This window comes from Boleophthalmus pectinirostris, unplaced genomic scaffold (assembly GCF_026225935.1).
Source record: "Boleophthalmus pectinirostris isolate CB_2022bp ecotype Guang Dong unplaced genomic scaffold, ASM2622593v1 HiC_scaffold_13, whole genome shotgun sequence".
In the NCBI taxonomy this organism is placed as follows: domain Eukaryota; kingdom Metazoa; phylum Chordata; class Actinopteri; order Gobiiformes; family Gobiidae; genus Boleophthalmus; species Boleophthalmus pectinirostris.
Window position 1 is genome coordinate 18793890 of NW_026571036.1, and position 24753 is coordinate 18818642.

Sequence of the window (24753 nt, forward strand, 5' to 3'; positions counted from 1 at the left end):
ACAAAACCTCCCCACTGCCAGCTCAAAATTTCCCCTCCCAGAGGTAACAACCAAAGCATAATTTTAATTGCTCCATTTCTATTGAGAATTTCAGCTTTGGAGACTATTAGGATTAATTGGATGAATTAGAGACGTTTATAATAAATTAAGCGTTTTCTAATTTGAGAGAAGGAGATTGACTTGTTCTTGTGACGTTTGCGGATTCACTACATTTTGGCAAGCTTCACATCTCATGTGGGAGTACCATAGAGATATAGGTATAATATCCCCTATAGAGTTTATGGTAAATGTATAGAGTTACTGTGGATTACCTGTTTGAGAAGCAGCTAATGGCACTTCACACTGCCTCAAAGTGGTCATAAGGGACAGTCTCTTTAAGTAGCTTACTGTATTGTCTATATATACTGCTATTGCATTATTTAGGTCAAGTAATAACATTGTCTTTAAAGATTTGGCAACTTGTTTAGCAGCACATAAACTCAGTGAAAACTCAGTGCATGTTTTAATACTAATACACAGAAATGGCTAGAATAGCATGTAAAGTTGAAAATAAATTGAAGATAATTCTAAACAAGGATTAAATGTATACCACTGTATTAAAGATCCAAATAAATAATAATAATAAATAGTCAATAGTTATAAATAGCCATATCATAAATAAAATGTGAGGAAAAGAAACATTACGGGTCAAAATACAATGTGTATGTGACATTTTTTGACAATTAAAACTTTTTCTATGTGAATAATTACAACAAGGCAAAATTTTAAATTGTGAATCAAAGAAATCCAGAATTGCCATAGTGCACAAATATACTGGCAAATTAGAAGAATTTGTCCTCAGCAAAGTCTAACCATTAATGTTAAACCTTTAAATAATCTAATGCAACAGTGCTTTAAATATGAAACAATATGAAGCTGCCCTGACAAACTTCGCACATTTTCACAGTTGCTACATTTATTTATTGCAGATTATTGCATTGGATTTTGGGGAAATCAATACAATATAATATTCAATAGGATTTACGGTGACTGTTTATAGGTAAATGTTGACCCAGCTGAGTAAAATGTATCACTTCCACAGTTTGTGTTACCCAGTGTCCAGGAGTCAAAAAGAAAACTTCCTCATTATTGCCATGTTATTTATAGATTTCCAGTGCAAACTCTGATCACTAGCCAACCACTTCCCATCTGTAAGCACCAAGTTGACTACAACCGCTGAGTTGGTGAAGCTACAGTGAGGTAAATATCATGAGGAAATTGAGATGACAAACAGAAGAATATGTCAGTAACACTTTCCTCCCAAACTCAGTGCAATTTCACACAATATACAGTACACCTATTATGACCAGTTAGAGACTATTGCTTCAACGACTGAGATTAAAACATTATGAAACAAGGGTTACCAAATGTTTACATTAATATTAACACATATTGTGTTGGAGATGAAAATAAGATAAGAAAATTCAAGCTGATATAGAGCGAAGGGCCATTAGTTATAATAGGACCACAGTCGCTGGATTTCTGTACACAGCATTTTATTTACACATTACCCTTGATATTTATTTAGTCCCTTTATGTTTTCAATAATCCCCAAACTTTAAACTTTCATTGTGAATTGGCACACCAGCTCTTTTTTCCTGTTTGCTGTCTCTTGCCTCTGATTGGCCGATGCAGCTGTCCGTCAAACTCTTGTTGCTCAGTGCATGTCAGGCCTTGGCCTCCAGCATCTCCAGGAAGAGTTTGTGCATGGGGACTTTGCCCTGCATTTTGATGCTGTAAAAGTGCTGCACGGCCTTGGTGGCGGTCTGCCGGAGCAGGGGCAGGGTCATTAGAAGCTTGCCCGCCCGTCGAGGGTCCTCTGGGTGCTGTGATGCCTCCAGGTCCTGGAGGGCCTCATGGAGGGAGTCCTGCAGCCTCTGTACAGCCTCAATGTTCTCTATGTGCATGGAGTCTGCAGAAACACATGGCACTCAGGTTAGCATCATAACACTGTACACACCGCTAACCACTCTGCCACCACACATACCACATGCAGTTTCCAAGTGGTTTTCTCTTGTTAGTGGTTAATGATGCTCTTTAAATAAATGCCTATGCGTGGCCTGGACCCCTGGGACAGTGAGGAAGAGGCTAGTCCATATAAATATACGGACAGGAAAAAGATTCATTTCTTTTGGTATCATGGAGCACATACATCCCCTGCTAATGAATTCAGATGGCTGCATTACTGGATATGGTTTGTCTGAATGATGGCGGCAGATGGCCTTCATTTCCATAAGAAAGAGCAGTTGGCCCCCTTATGTATAGGCACTAAAATAAAACCAGTTGAGACTTATTAAAAACTGCTCCATGTACAAGTCCACAAGTGAGAAAAAATGTCCTCCGGAGGGTGGGCTGACAGCGAGCTGTGTATGAACAACAGTGGTTTAGCGTCTACAATGGGAAAGTCAGCACCCACTGTCAGCTCACAACTACGCACAATATTATGACAACAAAAACTCATTAATACTTAATCCTTAAAGTGGCCCGCAAACATACATGGCATAACACACTATAATTAATAAGTTAGCCATTCTGTAAACTGTAAATAGAACATATTTATTGAAAAAAATCTGGTGTAAACAAGACTGACAAAAAAACAAATAAAAGCAATACACACATACAAAATACTAAATTTGTTAAATAAATAAATATGCTGAAAATAAAATTAAATAAGCAATTATAATAATTAAATAAAATATTCCATGTCTCATTTGTACATTTTTTTTTGTTTTTGTTTTGTGTGTGTGTGTGTGTGTGTGCGTACTTAGTAATATTTAGTTTTACTCTATACAATGCTTCAACCTATTTGGAAGAAAAACTGTATAGGATTTGACAAGAATATGTAAATAAGTGACAAAGGAACCAGTAGAACCAATCATAAAATACTTGTTGTCTGAAGGGAGTGAGCTAAGTAGGCTCTTTTAAGTGTCATGAAAGTTGTGGTTTGAAGTGCTCCTGTGTATGATGCATGCAAATGAAGCAGAAAAAAGCAAAGTACAAGGCTAATTATGTTCCTAACTGACTGATTAAGTCTCTTTTACCAGTCGCCTTCTGTGTAAATTGTGTTTCTATCTTGGGAAATTAACTAGGCTACGTGGACCGCACATGTGTTCCTCACTCTCATTTGAATCCTTCATGTTAAGACTGATCTGATCCGGGCTGGGCAGTGTGTGTGTATGTGTGTGTGTGTGCGCGCGCGTCGCTAACTCTGTGCCTCTGAGTGTCTGTGTGGTCAAAGCTTAAAACTAACTTTGAAGAAACAATTTCCATGTAATCCGTCAGCAGCCTGGCGTCAATCCCGTCGATACTCTGCTAATTACAAAATCAATGCCCATGAATTTCCACAGCTGTCCGGCCCACAGAACCCCAGTGTTCAAACGCGCCGAAATCTGCCCCCATGCCCCCCTTGAATCCCTCTCTGACCCCCCCGTCTTCCTCTCTCACACTTCTCCCTTACCTAGCCCGTCCCGTGGAGAGTTTGTCATCCCCAGGACCCAAAGCTACGGGCTCAGCATTTTTCATTTTCAGTCAGGCAGGAGAAAGAGTCCTAACAGGCATTGATTAGTGGGGGACAGGCTCAGCGGCATGAAAAGCAAACTGTCGATACGGTTGCTGCTTCTTCACATTGGGACAAACGAGGCCCTGGCGCTCTCCAACGCTCATTCCACTCCACTTAACACATTTTATTGACAGCCAGTGTTTTCCTAATGAAATGCTAAATATATCTCCGTCTGCTGCGCTGTGCTGGCAGCTACTGTTATGGAGATGGAGAGAATGAGAGCGCCGTGTGACAAGAGTTACACGCACGCACACACGGACACGCAGTTGAATTAAAAAATACATGCACGTGCGCACATAAAGGCTACGTTAAATTAAAACTGCCTCCTCGTGACCTTTTTGTCCCTTTTTATCAGCAATTTATTTGGTGTGGATAAGATCTGCTAACTGATATGAACCTGCACTTGACGGTTTTAAGTGTTTGTTGTGATTGCTATTTAAACAGGAGATCTTGATGCTTTTGTAGGACAATTCCTTTTATAGGAACTTTTAACTAGGTGCACATGTCTTAACAAGCTGTGTATAGAGATAGAAATTATTCCAACAACCAATAGTAGAGCTGAGCATGAGTATATTGTTATAGGCTACTTTTTCTGTCAGTCCCAGCCAGTGATAAATGGAGTGGATTGAATCAGGAAGGGCATCTGACATAACATCTAGGCAAATCAGAGCCCATAAGTAGGAAGATACATGTGCTGTGATAACATTGGAAACTTAAATAGGACAAATAGATAAATAGGAAAATCTAACATGTGATTTGTAATGTAACTTCTTATTATTGTTGAAATGTAAAGCAGCCTAATAACTGAACTTCCAAATGGAGATGTCAAGATTATTGGGTTAGGTGATAATTCTGGTTACAATGCATTTGTAAGAATGAGAAAAATAAAAAGTTGAGATAATTTTAGAAATTTAAATTGTGCCTATTTCAAATCAATCTTTGTGCGAAACAGCATAAGCAGCGCCTACACATAAACCTTTTTTATCATGCTGTTTATTTTACTTTATCATTCAGAAAGTTTAAAGATGGCAAAAAGGGAATGATAATCTTTCAGATGAATTTGAATTTAAAAAAGTCTATTGTTTTGGTCAAAGTGTCAGTAATGGTGAATAATCATAAAATGATTATGATATTTCTTCTCCTAATAATCACAAGACCAAAATATGACATTGTGACATGCCTACTTCCAAACAATGTGTTAAAAATATACAGTGAACAGAAATTACCATAAGGCATAGTACCTGAGTTAGCGAGCGCGATGGCTTTGAGTGTGACAAACTCCTCCTTCTCCATGCGTAGCTTCTTGTAGCGTCTGACCAGTGGCAAGATGGCGACGTGAAGATCCAGCAAACCGGAGATCCTGGCCTGTTCCTCATCCACCACATAGTCCTCTGCGTAGACTATCTCCTCCTCACACTGGAGCGACCGAAACACGATACTCAAAACCAAGATCTCCATCCAGGCACTCTGCAAAAGGCTCATCTGATCAGCCAAGGACAATGTGGAAAACCCTACAGAAGATAGAAAAATACAACATGTTTTTAAAGGGAATATACTGAGTGAAATCAACATTTATGAGCTTTTCAGTATGTTACAATGTTCCCTCATCAACTTACTCATTGTTGTGTTTCAATTGATTCAAGCATGTTTGAGTAATCCTGTATTGCCCTGCATGTGAGTAGTCTAAAAATGTCTGTTTTCACCTACCCTCTATCACAGCTCACATCCCAATACTAACTTGTAATTCCTCAAAAAATTCTAACTCTGGGTTGTGCAAAACAAGTAAATACAAATAAATGTTAACAGGAAGTTAACCAAAACTTTAAGCATTATGTTGCTGTTATTTCATCAAAAACATAACCAGAGTTGTGTTTTGTTTCATTCACACGTTTGAGTAAACCCCCATTATTACGTCTATGTCTCCAATGCTCAAAATACTCCAATTTGTGATGTTATGAAGCGGTTTTCAAGTTGACAGCTACCTCTTGCCTTTGGCTTAGTAGAGATTGGCAATTCCAGGGCTGAAATTATCCAAATGATTCTAGAGAAGGTGTAAGGAATTTTAAAAACACAGTGGAGCACTTCCTGTATTGCCACATGACATAAGTTAGAACAGTGTGTTTTCTGTTTGAGAGAATAACTCCCTTAATATGCAGGGTTTGTGTGTTTAAAATGTACGAATGAAACAAAACACAACTCCAGATATGTTTGTCAAGAGGAAACAACATTAAACAAATAGATCAGAAAATAGTATAATATTACCACTTTAAGCCATGTTAGATCAACATTGCTATTTAAAATGCACAAAATGTTATAGTTTTATAATAAATACACAGAAACAGCATACAATGTCTTCTTTAAACATTTGTAGTGTGTTCACAATGTAAACACTTGATGGGGTATTAGCGTAGCCCATTAGCTTCAGTGTGCTGTAATTGGCACTCCCAGGTCCTCCATGTGTTTTATGGGCTCACTATATTATACTGTAGAATCTCCACAGTCCCACATGAAACACAGGCTGACAACTGCATATGCACCGGCTTAAGGGGAGAATATAAATCTGTCATGTGGATAGGCCTTTGAAACATGAGCCAAGCAACTCCACTATGATAAACAGTGCCCAACAGAAAAGGTTAGGTCATGTGTAAAAACAGACCTAAAACACATACAGGTATTATATGATATTACTGCACTTATGTACTACTATAGACAAATCACTGGTAATTGGTGTGTTGTTGTTGTGACTGACTGCTTTATAAATTAGTGTAATACTCTTTGTAATTAGGGAACACACTTATAACTTTATTTATAGCAAAGCAATTCAATTTATCTTACAAACTTAAACCTATTTTTAGATAATAGCAATTGTAGTTGTAAGTGTACTGTAGACTCCAGTTGCTACAGTGTCCATTTTATAAAGTTAGCGGAGCAACCACAGGGCGTGAGAAGAGGTTTAAGATGTTAGGGTCAAAGGTGATGTTTTGGGCCAGTAAAAATACATTCTATTAAACTGGTCAACTGGTCAAACATCTATTTTGAGGTGTAAAGAGAAGCAGAAACTAGAATACATTAATGATACTATGGCTTTACGTATTTGCCGATACCCCATATCAACAGTTACCAGTGCAGGAACTAAAATCCTTTCCTTAAAACAACAAATACTGTATGACAAAATGTGTTATGTCTTATTTATCTCTCATGTAACTACAGAGCAACCTTGTACTAAAAGCTCAAACAATACAAATTTACTGCCAATAAATATAGTCTTATTAAAAAAAGGCCCAACCAGGATATTGATGGGACTGATATTTTTGGATATTTGATACCAGTATTGGTACTGGTGCCTAATCTAGATCAATTCATTAGGTTTTTTTATGCCACATTATCCAACAATGTATGAAAAAATTAGTTGTCCTATTTATATTCTTATTTAAACTAAATTATCTTGTAATATTGCACTTCATATAAACTATCTCGTCAATAGGCTCAAATCCTGATTAAAGTCATTTTAAGCAAGGCTAGATAGTATAATATTTTTGCAGTGTAGGGCACCTTGCATAAAATCTATGCCAAATTAATCTGCAGATCTGATTTAAGGAATATAAAAACAAATAATATAAATGAACTTGCACATAATACGGTAGTATATTCTGAATATGATCTGTGAAGTATTTAACCTTGTGAACTCCTGGATTCATCCCGGACGTCCCGGAGAGGTCGGTCCCCATCAAACAGACAGACACCTGAAAGGGCTTCACCTGCACAATGCCCCTGCCCCTCTGTGGTGAATAATAGCTCCGTGACTGGACGCTATTGACCAGTGCCTTGAACCTAGGGCTGTGCGTACTTAAATCTGAGCTTGTTTGGATGGGAATGGGGCAGCTTGACTTAAAAGGGGCCCTTTCCAACAGTTCTTATCAAGCAAATGGAGGGGCAAGGGGGGTGAGAGAATAAGGTGGAGAGAAAGGAGGGCTGGGGGTGTCATTGATTAGTAGATTGTAATCACTCCACCAAATGCGAACAGGGCATCGATCCAAGCCTCAGATCTGACAAACAGACAGTTGATGGAGGACATCCGGTACATGCCTAGTCGGGGGATGGGAGGACTACGGGATAACAAAATGTAGATACTGTAAGCTGCATCAAAATGTAATCCAATCATGTTCAAATAATCAATATAGTCTAATCTTATAATGAATAAATATTTTGTGTGGGCATATGTAGTTGTCAGAAATCTGTGACAAAAATATATATTCAATTGTGAACTGAGCTCTACAATAAAGCTACAGTAACATGCCACAGAGGAGCACACACACAGAAGGAATTTCAGATTTCAACATTCATTTGTGAAGGAAAAATGGTGCCATAGGCTATACAAGGAAACTCAGCAGAAAAAGTACTGCCAAAGGTTTGCTCAACATGACTAAGTGTGAGATTTGCTAGATTAAAGAATGAAATATTCTCTAGGTTTCACATTTGGTATTAAAAAGCATATTCCCAGATACATTTACAACATTTTAAATTCCTCAAGACATTGCACAGTAGTTGTTCTTATATAAATAAAGTCAGGTAACTGTAATTGAGAAGATAGATTTTTAGAGTACTAAATATTTTGTCAGTGCTATTGTAAGTGAACAGGGAGGCTATTGCATTGTATTATTTGTATCAGTCCATATGTTCTTATAGCAATTGCTTTTAAAATACTTTGAAAGTCTTGAGTGAGGCCAGTGCATTTGCAGAAGACAGAAAAAACAGCTGGAGGAGTGGAGAGTACAGTATAGGTACAAATCAGATAAGTAATTGAATCCCTATTCAGTGGCATGAAGAGACTGAGTGGCTGGCAGTGAAGCTTGAAGCTGTCATTGAGAGCTGGGTCTAAAACAGACAGCAGTTCACTCTCTATTCATTTAGTATCATTACAGGCCTCCTAAGAGCCCTAATGGGCCTAATAAAAAGACAGAGGTAATAATGAGACTAGAGGGCCTAGGAGTGCAGCAGCAGCAGGAGGGGCAGTCTGGGGAGAACAAGACCGGGATTGAGATGGAAAGACAGCCGCGAAGAGAAAGTGTAGCATTAAAATGAATGGGATCCTTCAGCTATGTCTGTAAATACTTTTAGTTAGTGCTTAAACTTAATGGTTCACTTTTACCCCTCAAAGTGAACAACATATATAACATATATTTCACCAAAACAAAAACCGTAGGCACTTCCTGTTTCGCGACGGCTCTCACGTCTGAAGGACTTTTGCATTAATGGAGCGATAAGCAGTAAGGACTCTTATTACCTCATCGTTAAGGCCATTTGTGCAGCGGGCGAAGGGTGGAATGGTGGGAGGGGACGCTTAAACTGTAGGGACCCCTTTTGTCTTAATCGTTTCGGGGTGACACTGTGACCCTCTGGCCTCAGGTAAAATGTCCCCCGAGTGTTACCAGGATCTGTAACTACTCAATATGCCAGGCAGGGACTTAGCTTAGCGTCCAATACATCAATGTGGATCAATACCCAGACATGGGAAATGGAACAGAGGTTGAGACGGGGAAATATAATAGTGAGATTCTTTTTATCGCATGGGCTAATGAACTCAAGATAAATATGACAAAAGAACAGGAACAATCCATATAATGTTGATCTCTTAAACAAGATACTTTTGATACTAAGGAATAGGCTTGGTTCTTGATTTCAATACCACAGTAAACACACAAAATAATAGTAGTGTCTTTAATATTATCATGTGGTCTTATACTAGTTCTGACAGAGGCTAGATTAAGATATTTACTTTCTTTTTTTTCCTGTTTATGTGACTTTTTTTTAGCACTGATGAATATCTGATGATTGCGTAAGTGGGAACCAGTCTATTTATCAGCTACAAAGAGCAGTGTGTCTTTATACCTGTCCAAAGCCCAGATAAAAAGGGAAATCTTACAATCTAAAATTGTTCTGAAAAAATGTCATTACAACAAAATCAAGTTATGTAATAAGTATGGGTGGGCAATGAATATCTGGGTTAAAAAAAGTTAGGGTTTTGTGTTTAGTGTTAAATTTCAAAGCAAACTTGATTTCAAATGATATCCTGTTCTGAGTCCATGATGTGCAAAGCTGTGAAAAGTGCAGCCGCAGCTCACATAGAGTCATGTTGTTGAATGAAAACAGGTCAGAGCAGAAAGTGTGCATTTGGGTCAGGGATGCTCCTTTTGTCCATGTTTCAGCTGTTTCTCAGAATGATGACACAGCACCTCACACTATAACATTAGGCCAATACCAGATTCTCCACTGGTCTGAGATATTAAGAAAAAACATTCTAACTGTGAGCAGGTCGCTTCTCCACAGATCTGACCTGTAACTTGGCCTGCTTGTCTCCTTGGATGTGACATGACACAACAAGTCTAACGCCATATGGAGCATTCCAGGTAAAGCAATATCATCTCCACAAAGACAAGCAGGTGGTGAATTCTCAACCAGAAAAGTTACTTAAAACACTTTAAATTTGACTAAGGTTTCCATGTCCATAATATAATGTAGTTTAAAAAGAATCATTTATATTATAATGCTTAGATTGATATCTTGGTAATATAGTATACGCATTTGACATGTTTTTTTAATATATATATGTATTTATTTGTTTGGTTTAAATGCTGCTAAAATGTTGCATGAGACTGTTAAATTAAATAATTAAATGTAAACACTACACACTGACTGATATTTTAAACTGGTGTCAGCATGCATTTTCTAGACTGATTACTTCATTGATTAATGAATGAATATTTAATATATTAATCAATGGCAAAATTAAAAATCAATTGAATTAAAAAGTCCTAAACTAATGTAATTAAATTAATTATCAACATTTTGTACACACCAAATTGGATCAATAGAGTGCATACATTTGAGCTGAATCAGACTTCACACTCTTCATTTACTTGGATCTAAAATGTCTGTTTCAGCAAATTAGGGCAGAAAGGAGCTTTGAATGCATTTACATAACAAGTCTTAGTCAAGAATTTGTTAACAAGACCTAAGAAAAGCTGTCAGTGTTTCCCTAAATAAATCAATTTCGCCCACAGGCCCTTTGTAGTGTCCTTAAGTAAGTAAGAGGATCGCTTTCTTTAAGTCTGGGATTGAAATGGAATACATTGACATAGGGGCGGACCCGGGCCCCCAGACTTTGCCACCCCAGCCAGTCAAATCAAAGTCTTCAGATGCTCTTTATTGATTAGATTTCAGAATATGGGACTGGCTTCTCCCCCAGGTGTAGATGAGTAGCAGATGTTAATTATCTTGTGTGTGAGCATGAATCTGTGAGGGGGCTGTTTATGCAAGCTACCAATACTCTATAATCCCCTTACTGTATCACTGAGGCAAATTAGGGGAGGGGGGCAACCAGGAGTCATGATTGGAAGAAAAGCTAAGAACATTAATTATAACAAATTACTGATTAATCTGTGTTCATTTTCTTGTAAAACACACAATAAATACTTAGAGGTTAGAATTAGATTATTTAGAGTGTTCACTTTCTTAAATTTTATTAATTCTTCAGTTCCCATATACTCTATATTTCAGTGCACAATGTATTTTATTTTTTTGTAGTTTTTCTTATTATAAAACTGATGTTATTTAAATAATTTAATTGTCATTACTACTTGTATGAGTTTATGGATAGACCATTGTTATAGATCTGCATAACAAATACAACAAATCTTACCAACCTTGCAAACATGTACAATTTCTAACAGGTAAGATATAATTAGCATTTAAAACATACTATATACCTAATACAATAGTACCAAACAGTATGTGTAAGTGTACAGTCTATACCAGATTCATTTAGCATGCCTCCATACCTGGGATATGTTTAGCCCAGCCGATGATGACCACCAGCTCGCGGTCGGCCAGGTCACACAGAGTGGTCAGAGCTTTGATGTCTCCGTCGGGCATGGTGGGGTCTGGCATAGCGTAGATTTTCTCCGGCTCCACCACCAAAAGATGAGACACGATCTTTGTCACTGAGAAGAGATACATCACAGCTTTACTTGATCAAAAAGATTAAATCAAAAAATGCAAAGTACAGTAGATGAAGTGAACAAGGAATAAATCTGATGAAGGTGAAGCAAGGTGAAAACAGAGTCTGTGTGGAAAATGTTTTAAAGCAAAACTGTGAAATAAAATCTTACTTTGACTTACATGGTTTTTTAGCAGGAGGGGGGATATTGAGACCGAGGTAGGTGCCATTCTCTGCGTCCAGTCTTCTTTTGTACTTCTGTCGCCCTCCTCGTACCCGATCCAAGCGAACCCCTGCAGAAATAATACATCACAAATAATAAAATTGAACATAAGATCAGATTCTGTTTGCATTTTCACATATTCACATATTAAAATGAGTGAATGATTCAAATGTAATATTTTTTGGACTGCCATTGGTCTGAAGTTGGACAGAGGACTCTGGAGATATGTGTCACCTTTTAAAGGCAGGACAACGTCTAGATGTGAGTGCACACGCCTAAGTATCTCGTTAGGATACAAACGGGACATATGTGGGATTATCGGAGTGCGCCCTAGAGGACATAGACCACATCATGTCCTGTGCGCTGCCTTCACACGGCCGTATTAAAACTTGTTTGAGCTCCGAGGGAGAGCAAACAGACTTTACATGGTCAAGTGGAATTGAGTCGTGTGAGATTTCCCAGTGACTCATATAAATTCCTTTGATTCCCCTGGAAACAAAAGAATCCGATTAGGATGGTCTTTCAATTTCCTGACACTGACTATCCACTAACCTAATTACCCAGCATGCCCAGAGGGAGCTCATTCTTCCCAGCAAACACACTGAGATCATTTTATGCCTGGCAGATTGAAGCTAAATCGAGAGCCCCTCTCCTAACACTGCTTTCCATTTGTACGCCTTAAAGTAATCAATAAGCTTTGCAAATAGACTTCTTGTTCTCCGAACACATGTGGTCGTTGTTTTAATTAGTCAGTTAGGCAGCAAGGACCACTTTGTGAAAGATGGAGCCTCACTTGTTTTTACCATTACTCTTGGTTAAGGTAAATTTAAAATTATAAATTATGCGTCAGGAAACTGTGCATGTACTCTCAATATTAAATCTGTTCAGTGGCTCCTCTATTTAATGGCACACAAAGGCCTAATAAAGCGGTGCAGAGTGAGTAAATGCAAAACTATACAAAGCAGGTGTTGCCTTGCATTCATACTTGTCAGACTAAGTGACAGTGAATTGTGGGAGCGCTGTGCTCACACACACTGGACTCATGTGGTGCGACGAGCGACAAGTGACCCAACCGCCAGAGCACGGAATCCAGGGTCTGAGGCCGTTTGAACGCAACATCCAACTGGCCCATAATTAATAAGCGCTGACAAGAATTAAGAGCTCTGTAGCAGCCAGGCTCAGTTTACAGTTCCCCTGAGCGGAGCACACGGAGACTGAGACGAACAAGGAAGAGGATAAGACTGCCGTTTTTGGGATAAAAGGATCGTTTTCTGCAACATCTCAGTTTTCTTCCTGTCACTTTCTGTTCTTTCAGTCTCTTTTTCCTTATCTGAGTGTGGAGCATTGGGTATAGCGCTCCTTCCTGGGAGGCTGTGTCCCGGGCCAGTCACTGATCCCCGTGTGGGATTATCCCCTCCCCATGTGATACGGAGCACTACTCAGAATCTGACCACAACAAGACAGCTGGACTAGGCCCCTCGGAGAGGGAGGCCATGGGACAGAGGGGGGAGAAGGGCTTGTGTCATTGTCAGCAACACATTCCACACCTCAGGACCAAACCACAGCGGCATGTTCAACCATGACAGAGAGCAGCGGTGACATGGGAGCCAGCGGCCGCTCAGATCTCAAAAACATTTATGTTTTACGGGTGTTGGCTGCTACAGCGCGGCACAGGCTGCAGGAATGTGCAGCAGTGAACGTTATGAGGTTCAGATCTCACAGCACAGTTCAGGGTGAAGCTGAGATTTGTGTCAGAGACTTATCTGTGTGTGTGTGTCCACATGTGTGTTCAACAGTGTGTGGAAAAACTGTGAGTCTTGTTTTCTCAGAGTGATCATTGCAACCAAAGCCTCACTTTCACATTCAAAATGTTCACAACTCTTCAGCCCCTTCACCTGTCAGAGGCACTTCTTTCTACAGAATCTTTTAGGCCTGACTTCGGTGCCAAAGGAAGATTAGCAACATCCTATTTTAAATGGAATAATAACAGTGATCCAGCATGTACCAGCAGACATCTAGTCCACTTGTAGTGGTGTAACATTATGATACAAGTGTAAAGCTAAAGGCATTGGGCTGCAGATCGTGGGTGGGCTGTTTGAGTAGATGGAAGCATTTGGAGTTGTACAAGGATGCCCTCCCTGAAAGATCTGCACATCGGCTTTCTGCTCTTTATCTTGTATTAAATGTTTCATAACTTTCATGACTAAAATGGCATCTCCACATGGGGCCTTACTTATGACCACAACTGTGTGCATATAAAACCATCTGCACAGCTGGGACTTCCTTCTACAATATTTCAAATTGGCCAAACGCATCCATTTGTCTTGCATGATCATAAAATATGTTGGCAGTGGATATCATAGCATTGCTTTGCAGACTGCTAAATCCCCATCTTGAGTGGAACATATGTTAGCGTCCCTGTCACCTGCCAGACAGTGAGGACAGCCACAGTGGTGGATCTGGGTGGGCAGGGGTCAGCTGTAGCCGTGGTTTCTTTTACACACTAAAAAGCAAACAAGGCCCTCACATGAGCCGCTACATGCAGTAGTTTACTCTACATGCAAGAATCAAGTTGCAAAGGGTCAAAGAGCAAGTCACTTTTGGATAAACAACAGTCAGGCCTAAACTAACTATAACTGTACGACTTTATTTCTATTGCGATGACGTAATGTAGTGTATGGATTGGTTTCTGATCTGAGCCTATTGATTTGAGAGGGGACCTGACAGTCTGTGATATTGGATATGGCTTTACTAATCTTTTGTGTATGTGGCCGGAGGAAAATAAGGCTGTAACGTTACCCCGGTAGCCACGTTCTCTCAGGAAAGACTGCTGATCCCTATCTGTGGTCGGGCCAGGGCGAGACACTGGTGTAGGTTGCCAAAATAGTCTGGCAGCTTGTATTCATCCCACCACATTATAGCAGTGTCAGAAAAAGCCCACAAGAAAAGAAGATATGTTTAACTGGCAACATGCAAACACTGGAGCTTGCAATAAACAAATATGTTAAATAAATAATATGTTAATACAAATCTGGAAAAAATCTATTAAGATGATTGATGTTGCTATTATCTAAAAACAAGTATTTCTGAAAATATCCAAACTCGTAACAGTTTTCAAAATTCTTGCATCACTTATGAGATTATGATGTTCATTGATTGCTAGTTAGTGACATGGAGCAATTAGCAACAAGGTAATATATATCAAACATTGACTAAGCCTAAAAATATTTTTATAAATCCAAAAGCCATTTTGAAGATCTTATCAAAATCCTTTCTAAATCATTGCATCATTTGTGTGAACACTGCCAGTGGATAACAGCTGAGGGCTATTGTGGCACTGGAATAAAAACTAACTGCTAATTATTTATTGAAAAAGGGAATAGGCTTTCATAATAACACAATAATGCAATAACAAAACTCTTCAAGTAAACTTCAAATATAAAACAAAACAATTAACTAATCGTACCACTACATTTGAGTGGCATGCAGAATTAAAATGCTAAATGAGACAATTTTATAAAAGTAAAATCGCTAATCACTTTCTAAATTCTTGCATCATTTAGCAGTGTGTGGAGTGATGCTAGGGGCTATTAGCGCTGCTATTAGCCGCGGGCGCAGGCTCCTGGCACTAGCGGCTGACACCATACCTTCCGCGGGCTGTAATTACGAGGGAGTTTTTCCGCCGGACTCGTGACCTTTTATCGGTCTCAGCTGGACTTTTAAGGGGTCACCAAGCAGGCCCCTGCTCCTCAACAGCAACCGTCTGTCAACCCATCCCTAACCACCACTGAGCACAGTAGTTAAAGCGAGCTGTCAGACTCAATATGCTCCACCCACATTTGATTTAACACAGCAATATGACAATTCTAAGGTAGGCCTGTCACGATAATTACTATATTGACTTATTGTTCAATACATGACAGATGAAAGAGTCAGTTTTAGGGGTACTTTTTCTTTTAGTCCATGAGCCAGACTAAAATTGGACTCATTCAAGGTGGCATGGGCTATCAGTGATCTTTGAAAAGTTCCACATCTAAGCTTTATATTTCAGTGTGATAGACGTTTTTGAGTTTCAGTGGTATCATCAGCCTCTGAAGTGCACAAACCCTGTGTCGAAAATTGCACTTTAGACACAGGTTCATATGCATTTATCTCTATTTGGTCAATTTTCTGTACCATGATGAGATTTGAGCTGTAGATGATTGAATTCTGAACTTCTATTACTCATTATAGACACAAACTAATTACTAAAGTGTTGCATTCATGTTATGTTATGTTATTTATTTATTGCAGTTCACTTTTTTTTTTTTAATCAATTTTGTACATTTAGAATACTTTTTGATGGATAATGCTGCTTTATGGTTTGATTTCCATAATATCACTATATTTACTTCAGCAATACATCACACTGCAAAAATCTGTTATCGTGACAGGTCTATTCTAAAGTGAATATTTGGTGTTTTTACAGAGACTGAAGCAGCTTAAATGTGGTCGTGCAGTTCAGCTGATGAGCAGCAGGTGTTAAGGCCTCGGTCGAGCGATGGCAGGTGGCACTTTATAATTTTATATTTCAGAGTAGCATGCTCCGCCTAAATGGCCTCGGAGGTGATCTTACATGCTTTCACTTAAGACTCATCACTTCTCACAGCCACAGACAGAAAAAACACAGTCAACACAGCCCGAGATGGTGTCACATCCCACATCCAAGAATTAAAATCTATAAATTTATAGTTTAAATCTCTGTAAACATGTTCTGAAATGCTGTGTTGGTGATTTTTGCTTTAGTTAGCAGTTTATATTTCTGTGCTTTTTCAAAAGAAAATGCTCCAGGATGTGTTTAAAATAAGCACAGCAAACTGAATAACAAAAGAAATCACCTTTGCTCAATGTGGTGAAAAATAATAAAACAATGAAAATATTCTCCAACTCAAAATGCCAACAAAACTTGGTTCTTACAAAGCAAAAGAATTATACAACTCGTCATTTTATCACAGTTCAACACAGTGTTTAACAGATTAATTAAGACATTAGTTTGTAAAATATCTTCGCTGGAGCAGAGTGGATATCCAGTACAGATAACATCAGATCAGATCCCACTTTGCTTCTTTATTTCCATACTCAGGCATCTCGTCCCTCATCCAAAAGACTAATCGTTACCTCTTATCATTTCATACAGTGAGTAACAGACATCTTATTTTAGGAGAGCTACATTTAAGACTGAGCTTTACATGACACCTGCATTCATTTTTCAGCAGCGATGATTTCTTTTCCAGGAGAGGCTTTCGGACACTTGTTCTACTGCGATCTCATTACACGAATTGGGGCAAGCCTGAGTCCCCCACTGCTCCTCCGATCAAAGAGCCAGCCAGGCCACGGCGCGGGACTATGCAACGATTAAATGTCCCTTTTCCCTTTAATTGAATGCCATCACTTTTGGAGAAGGGCCTACTGTGCGGTGAGCAGCAGGTGGTGGAGGCAGCCATGTTGAAATCTGCCTCTGTCTCGCGATGATGGGTCTGTGGCTAAAGCCGGGCACACCACGCACACAATGTCACGCTGTTTTCCCTTAATAGTTGCAACTTATTTTTTGTCTGGCCACAAGTCAAAACCTCAGTGTGGAGTATGTGGGGCAGGATGAAGATGTCAAGACGAGACGCTTGTAAAAAAATAGTGTCAAAAAGGGACGCAAGAGCTGAGCTTTTATTGTCAGAGATACATTAGCATGCGGTGAATGTTGGGAATTCTATTAGCAATCGTGTTCCTATATTGTGTTACTACCACACACTGCATTTAATTGCCCCTTGCTTCTATTACAAGATGTGTTGGGTTTAGAGCTGGCAGAAGATGACAAAACGACACGACCGCAGTTTATATAAAGTATATTGTGAGTGTTTGCGTTTCTATGGAGGCCTATAAACAAGTTCTCAGAATGCAAGGATCCTCTTTCAGATACAACGTATATGTACTTTAACCTTATGTGATAGTCTATTCCAAAGATGAGACACTGAAATCTCCACATATGAGTTTTAGTATAAAAAAATTGTGAATATACAAGGAGAATACACATTGAGTACAATGTTTAAAGAAGACATTTAGTGTTTGTCTGCTATATCATTTATTTTTGACATTTTGATTGCAATATTCAGGAGACACTATCGGTTAAAAACTGCATTGCTAATTTCCGCCTGCCCTTTTATGGTATGTGAACAAATTTTCCAAGCAGAGCAAGAGAATAAAGATTACTCCAACCTGCATGAACCACTCTAAATACAACTTGAAATGGGTAAATAAGAAGGGAAACAATTACATGGCTAAAAGCTCTTAAAAGCTGTTTATGCATAATATCTCTTCTTTATCAATATTTAAAAATGTTTATAAATATTTTTACTTCTAATAAAAGTTTGATGAGTTTACTGCTATGGTAACTGGCCAAACATGCTAGAATTAAGATAAACACTGAAACAAAAGTATTGCAACTTCATCTGTAATATAAAATGATAAATGCATTGAGAATCTGGGTTGTAAACAAATTGTAACTAATAATAATTGTTTTGTTTTCTTACGCTGCGAATACCCCTGTCTGCTGTACACATTCACGAGGCTAAAAAAAATACTTCCTTTGAAAAATAAGACAAAAATCTATCTTTGAGAGTACTCCCCGAGGTCTCAGAGGAGGAGGAGAAACAACACGTGCAGGAAGTGAGGTGGTGTGTTCGGAAAGCATTTAGCGGATCAATATGGCCGACTGGAGCGGGCCAGGGAGATAGATAGAGTGAGCGTGCGAAGCTAGAGGCACCCAGCTCACAGGGGACACAGGAGTCTAGGGGAAAAACAGCCAGGGCTTTTTAGAGTACAGTTACAGATCTGGGACGGGCTACGGGGGAACAGCCAACTCAGCAACTTTCTGCCCCGTTGGCTGAGGTAAAAGCCTCCCGCGCTGACCAATGTGTGAGGGGTAAGAGAAGATGTGGTGATGTCATTATGTGTTTCCCTCAAGCCAATAGTAACTCCCATCACTGACCAATGAAACCCACAGTCACACTTAGGCAAAACAACCATTTAAATACAGTATTGCTTAATAGATAGTAAAAAGACAGTTTTTAGAGTGAATATGCTTTGAAACTGAAGGAGATTCTTCAAACTGAACTGAAGGCCCTAACTAAATAGGTAGATAGTATAATAATAACACTGGTGGAACAAGATCTCATGCCACAATAACTCGTGAGATAAAACTGCCAAGATTGTGTACACATGAGAAAAATTATCTTGTGAGAGTATTTTCCTCATATTTTTACATTTGCCTTGGATAAAAAAGGGTTAACTTTGCTGAGTAACTCCTCTTGAGAAGCTGTAATACCAAAACAAACAGTGCTTCAATGACAGCAATTAAATAAATCCAAAATTGTGAAGCCAAAATTGTGATCTGAACAATTTATTAAAAATGTTATCAAAATCTCAACTTGTCTCATTCTCATGGACTGAATCTTGTGACATGTCTCATCTTGTAGAAACGGACCCGTCGCACCCCTAGTAGACAGCATATTACTATTCCGACTAAGAATGAAAACTGGAAAAAAATCTACAAATTAATACTTGAGGCATCCACACAACCTTTGTAATCCATCATAGATATTTTCTAAAAGATTCATTTGCAGCGATAAAAATACTAATGGTGAAGGACATTGTTGGCAATATATGATAATTTGCAAAGGAATTCAACAATGTTGCCATAGTGCTTGACCATGTATTTTACATGGATAAAAGTGTATTTAAATTAATAATGTATTCAGTAGGATAGTGACTTTGTTTACTTGAATCACATTGTACAGCTAAAGATTTAGGTATTTTTGTGGTAATTTTCAAGTTTCGCCATCACCAGTGCTTTTGCAAAGTGGTTTATTATTATAGTTAAGTGCCCTGAAACGATGTTGTAAATTTGTTCTCAATAAATAAATACAGAAATAAAAGGGACATCAGTGGAATTGGACCCTCACCTTCTTTGAGCATGCCAACTTTGAGGCACTTCATGAAGCGACAGGCCTGGCACGACTTGCGTCTCCTCTTGGTGATCTCGCACTCGTTGGTGGCCGGACAGCTGTACTCGATATTCCCTGTAGAAACCGAATAAAAACAATGTCATTTGTTTAACAGTCTAAAATAAAGAAAAGAAGACATTTGCTTTAATGGAAAGAGGCGGTAAATGAAATGCCACACACAGACACCTGTCCCAAGGTGACCCCACATGACTCTGCTGAAGGAGAGGGGGGTTTAGTGGCATTTTGATGGGACATGTAAAAAGCAGCTCCCCGCTCGCCTGTCCCACCCCCACTTTGATTCACAGACAAATTAGCTTCATTAATGCAGCACGTCCTCTCCCAGAGCGCACCGCGACCCCTCTACGACTCATCCTTCTTCACCTAAAGCATGATGGGAAAGCTGCCCTCCCTCAACAACACAGCGGCTATAAGATGGACATATAGCCCCCACTCTGCATAATGCTCTCCTGCTGTAGACCATGGGAGGCTGCCCTATCATGTAGCAAAGCCCGATGTATTATTCAAGTGTGTCTCACCGCTCCTCGGCTCGATTGGGAAATATTTGGTCCTATGGAATTTAATCACTCAGCTCCAAAAACAGAAAAGCAGACATATTGAGTCTGCTGCCACTAAAACCCAGCCCCAAGTTCCGGTTAACATTTTTGTTTCGGATCATTACGCGCTCACTTCAAAAGTTAATATGACCCTGAGAATCCAATGACAAATCCCTGCTCCCAAGCATCCAAATCCCTTGATTGAATGTTTAAACAATGTGCTGTTCCAGAGAAGTATTAATGGGACCTAAAAACAGAAAACCAGGTGTTGTGTGTTGCGAAGCTGCCAGCGCTGCCTGCACACACATACAACCTGGTGTTGGTCAAGGAGAAGGTGCCAACATTTGTCAGGATCCCTGGCATCAGTGGTGCCAGCGGGGTCACATGCACAGCGAGGGGCAGAGGCACCATGCCAGCAGGCTGGCAGAGCGAGAGAGAGAGAGAGTGAGAGTGAGAGAGAGAGAGAGGGCAGTGAACGCAGAGAGCTGCAGCAATGCATTAAAAGAGTTTTGGATGATATATAAATACGAAAACTACTTTCAGAAAATCTAAAATCTATAATCCAAGATGAGCACAAAACATCATTAAATGCTGAATACTGACATAATTTCTCCTTCTATTACTTTTTAAATTAGGCTTCATTTCTATATAATCAATAATAACAGGAGTAGATAGATGTTCGTTTTCGCTTTCAACAATGTTAAAAGAATGTCTAAATAAAAGTGTATTAGAGTCGACACAGTTCTAATCTACAATACAAACGACTTGATGACAACTGACATAGCGCACACACTGCCTACTTTTGGAGATGTCTCTTTAAACATTTGGATCACCAGGGAAATAGATTGATTGCAAATTTTCTACTCAACTCAATAAGACTGTTGCTCTTGGTCTTCATAGCAAACATGTCAAAATATCAAACTAAACATTGTGTGTGTCATGTGTGTATTTGTGGTGAATAGGAGCTTCCTGGTCACAATAGTCTTAAATTGCCTGCCTCTAAAAGCTCACTGTCGGTATAGCCTCTTAGTTAATCAGGTCTTGTGTCCACCTTTATTCCTCAAAGGACATTTCAACCACTCTAATATCCGTCCTTAACCTCTCTTATTTTCCCTCTAAATTTTGATATATTATTATGCCATGCTATTATCCACGCGCACCCCTCCACTCAAGCCGGACCTCTCCTTGTCCTCCTCCTTTAGCGGGGCCGGGACCCCCTCCCTGATTACCATTCCATTAAAGCTCCTTCTCCTTTCAGTGAATGACCACGTCCTGTCCCTCGCCCACTGCCTTTTATTTAGAGGAGTCCTCTGCGTCTCCCCGTGCTGTTCCGGCCCCGAACACACGTGCCTGAGCTTCTAATTGGCCCCTGTCCTGCCTCTGGAGGGGGGGTGTTGTCAGGGCCCTGGGGCACAGCACAGATCCACACCTCCCACTTTTCTTGACTTTCTCCCAATGAAATGCTGGCTCTTAATTACAGTTACCCAACACTGATTGTTATTGACTGAAACTCCCGAGGCTCGGGACGAATGACGGACAGATTAGGTTCATTATGGGCCTGTCCTCTGTGAAAGAGCGAAGGCATGTGTGTGGGACAATGCAAAGTCACACACTGCTGTTTACTGTACAAGGTGGAAACAATTATATGCTGCAAACAAACACCTTTCAATCTGGGGTTTTCCCTTAAATAATAAGAGCATGGTTATATCCTTAACTCTGCTGTAGACCTGAACTCTGCTGTAGACCTTTCTACACACACAGCAGTGCATGACTGACCATAAAATGAGGATAAAAAGTTTTCACCTTGCTTTCAAATATTCATGTATGTAGCTGTGTTTTTCATAGCAGCAATGGTGACTGGTGCAGTTTTACATAGATACTGACAGCACCATCACATTACTATGCTGATGCGCACAGAGTCGCTCAGGTGAGTAAAGGAAATACCTTGTATTGTTCTTTTGAAGAAAGCTTTGCAGGCCTCACAGGAGGCCACGCCGTAGTGGTAGCCCGAGGCGATGTCCCCACACACCAGGCACAGCCTCTTGGGGATGGCATTGAGCATGTACTCGCACTTTATGGGTGAGTCGTCCACCACGCCCACCGCACACTCCTCATAGCGGCGTAGACAGGCCCCCCCAGCTCCCAGCATGCCCGGGTTGAACATGGGCGGAGAATCCAGCGCATGGGAGCGCCCGCTGCTACCGTTGATGTAGCCTCCGCTGGCGTCCGAGTTTCCGCTGGGACTGTGGTGACTGCCCGTGTCAACAAGAGAAGAAGACGGGCTGGAGGGCTCTGTTTTTACATAGGACCCACAGCTGGAGGTGAGGTGCCGTTCTTCTGCAGGCATTCTGTTTAACAACCTGGATACACACAAACATATCAGGCATGTCAAGAGCTGCACTCAGGACATCAAAACCAACACTACTTTAAAAGATCTGATGTCCAACAGTTAACTCATATATTCAGTCTAACAAAGTCTTACCTAATTAGAAACACATCAGAGAAAGAAAAGTAGAATATAATAAAAGTTGAGAACTGCTCCTGCCCTGACACGACCGCTTGTTCACAGTGCGAGGCTGTGATGAAGTGCAGTCGTCGCGCACATAACTGGTTTATCTGAGTTTGATAGATTATGTTACACACTCACAACCATTAATGTGCTGGAATGCCAAGTGATATACTGCAGTGGCTTCTTTCTCCCAGGCAAAATGGTAACTAACGAGCTTGTCAACAGATGCCCTATACATCTTGCAAACAATGGCCACAATTGGTCGTGTGCCAGAAGTAAATGAATGATTGAAACTGCAGAAGGCGGTTAATGGACAGAGAGGTGTTACACTCAGCAGCATATGGAAGATCATGGGTAATACATGACCCAATCGATAGTCCTGGGTGCTCTGTCTGTGCACGGTGCTGGGTTACACTGGATTTAAAGCAGAGGTTGTGGAGGAAGGGGTGCTGACCTAGGATTAAGTTCTCTAATCCCACATTTCATTATAAACTTCACGAATATGTAATGGAAGATGTGAGTTATGGATGAAAACCACCCGCTCCAGTATTAGCAGTTATAAAACCAAACCAAAACAAAAGTCTTTTATTTCTCTTGATGTGATTACAAGGAGTCTCCTACATGATCTCAATGCTTGAAAACTATACATGAATAAAATCTTAAACACAAAACCATTACACTTTAATTTGTAATTCTGCCATTGTACTTAGTGAGGAAGGAATAAAGGATGGTGTAACATAAAGCCTTTCACATAACACAATACATATGGTGGACATTAAAATATTACATATAACATCTGTAACATTGGTTCAGGTCTGTCAGTATACTCCTGACAAATTTTTGAAATTAATAACATAAAAATACAATACATTTCTTGCCTATTTTGCAAATAAGTTTGTTCTAAGGCTCAAAAATATTGCAATCAAATCAAAATTGCAATTTGAGTTGGTATAACTGAAATTGCAAAAGCTGTAATTATTCAGATCATTGAATGTCTACTGTAAAGAACAAAATTTTGTCTTCTTTAAAAGTAAAGTCTTGTTTAGACCTCAACAAATGTTTCATTCATGGAATTCTTGTATTAATTTATTTATCAGTTTCTACTCTACAAAATTAATCCTTCTGTAGTTGTTTACCATGCGCACAATGAACAGGAATCTACTTTTTAAACATAGCGGTAAATGCAATACTTGTCAGAAAAAAAAAACTGGTTGCATTTATGGTGACAGTTACGCTCCCATTTGTAGATTCTTTGGTGCTTAAATAACCATACACTCTACAATATCTACACACTCCACAACACACAAATAAAATCAAAATCTTGCTATTTCTGTTACTTCTGCCTGGAAATATGCTTGAGAAATCATCATAGGAATCATAGGTCGTGGTGTGATGGGACCCTGTGAACTGCAAACGGACAGTGATGGTGCTTAGAGGAGCAGGAGATAGCCTCTACCCCTGGGCCCAGATCACATCTATTGATCCCCTGCTTCCTTCCTGTTCCAGATGAGGCATGAAAAAATAAACCAGACGCCCCTTATGCATTTTTAATCAGCCAGCACTGTTAACATAGTTGAGATGGCGAGATACAACGTTATGTTCATTTGGGGGGTATTGTGGCTTATGACAGATGCAGTGGGTCTGTATTAAATCTTGTTACGGTGCACCTATAGTCTGTTGTAACATATATTTCCTTTCATCTGAGGGAATTGGCGAGAGCGGCGTGCCAACAGTTAATACATCATTGCAGCCAGAGAGTGGGGATTCCCTGAGGACCTCTACATCGTCGCATATGTAAAAAGTAGTTCATTCCACACTTAGCACACACTAACGCTGG

At 39.7% G+C, this 24753-nt stretch overlaps 1 protein-coding gene across 2 annotated transcripts in view; it reads right to left on the bottom strand.

Annotated features, from left to right (window-relative positions):
- Nucleotides 1–551: 551 nt before the first annotated feature.
- The window catches only part of LOC110153364 (estrogen-related receptor gamma-like), a 29186-nt gene continuing 4984 nt past the window's right edge, over nt 552–24753 (bottom strand). The window contains exons 2-7 of one of the 2 annotated variants that reach the window (XM_020917247.2): nt 22352–22767; nt 19812–19928; nt 11777–11887; nt 11437–11598; nt 4840–5109; nt 552–1951 (exon numbers count right to left, since the gene is read on the bottom strand). In XM_020917247.2, the coding sequence (XP_020772906.2) occupies nt 1707–1951; nt 4840–5109; nt 11437–11598; nt 11777–11887; nt 19812–19928; nt 22352–22767 (1321 nt within the window). In that variant the 3' untranslated portion in view covers nt 552–1706. Of the gene's footprint in view, nt 1952–4839; nt 5110–11436; nt 11599–11776; nt 11888–15464; nt 15600–19811; nt 19929–22351; nt 22768–24753 lie in introns of those variants that run through there. The other variant, XM_055149403.1, reaches the window with a different exon arrangement.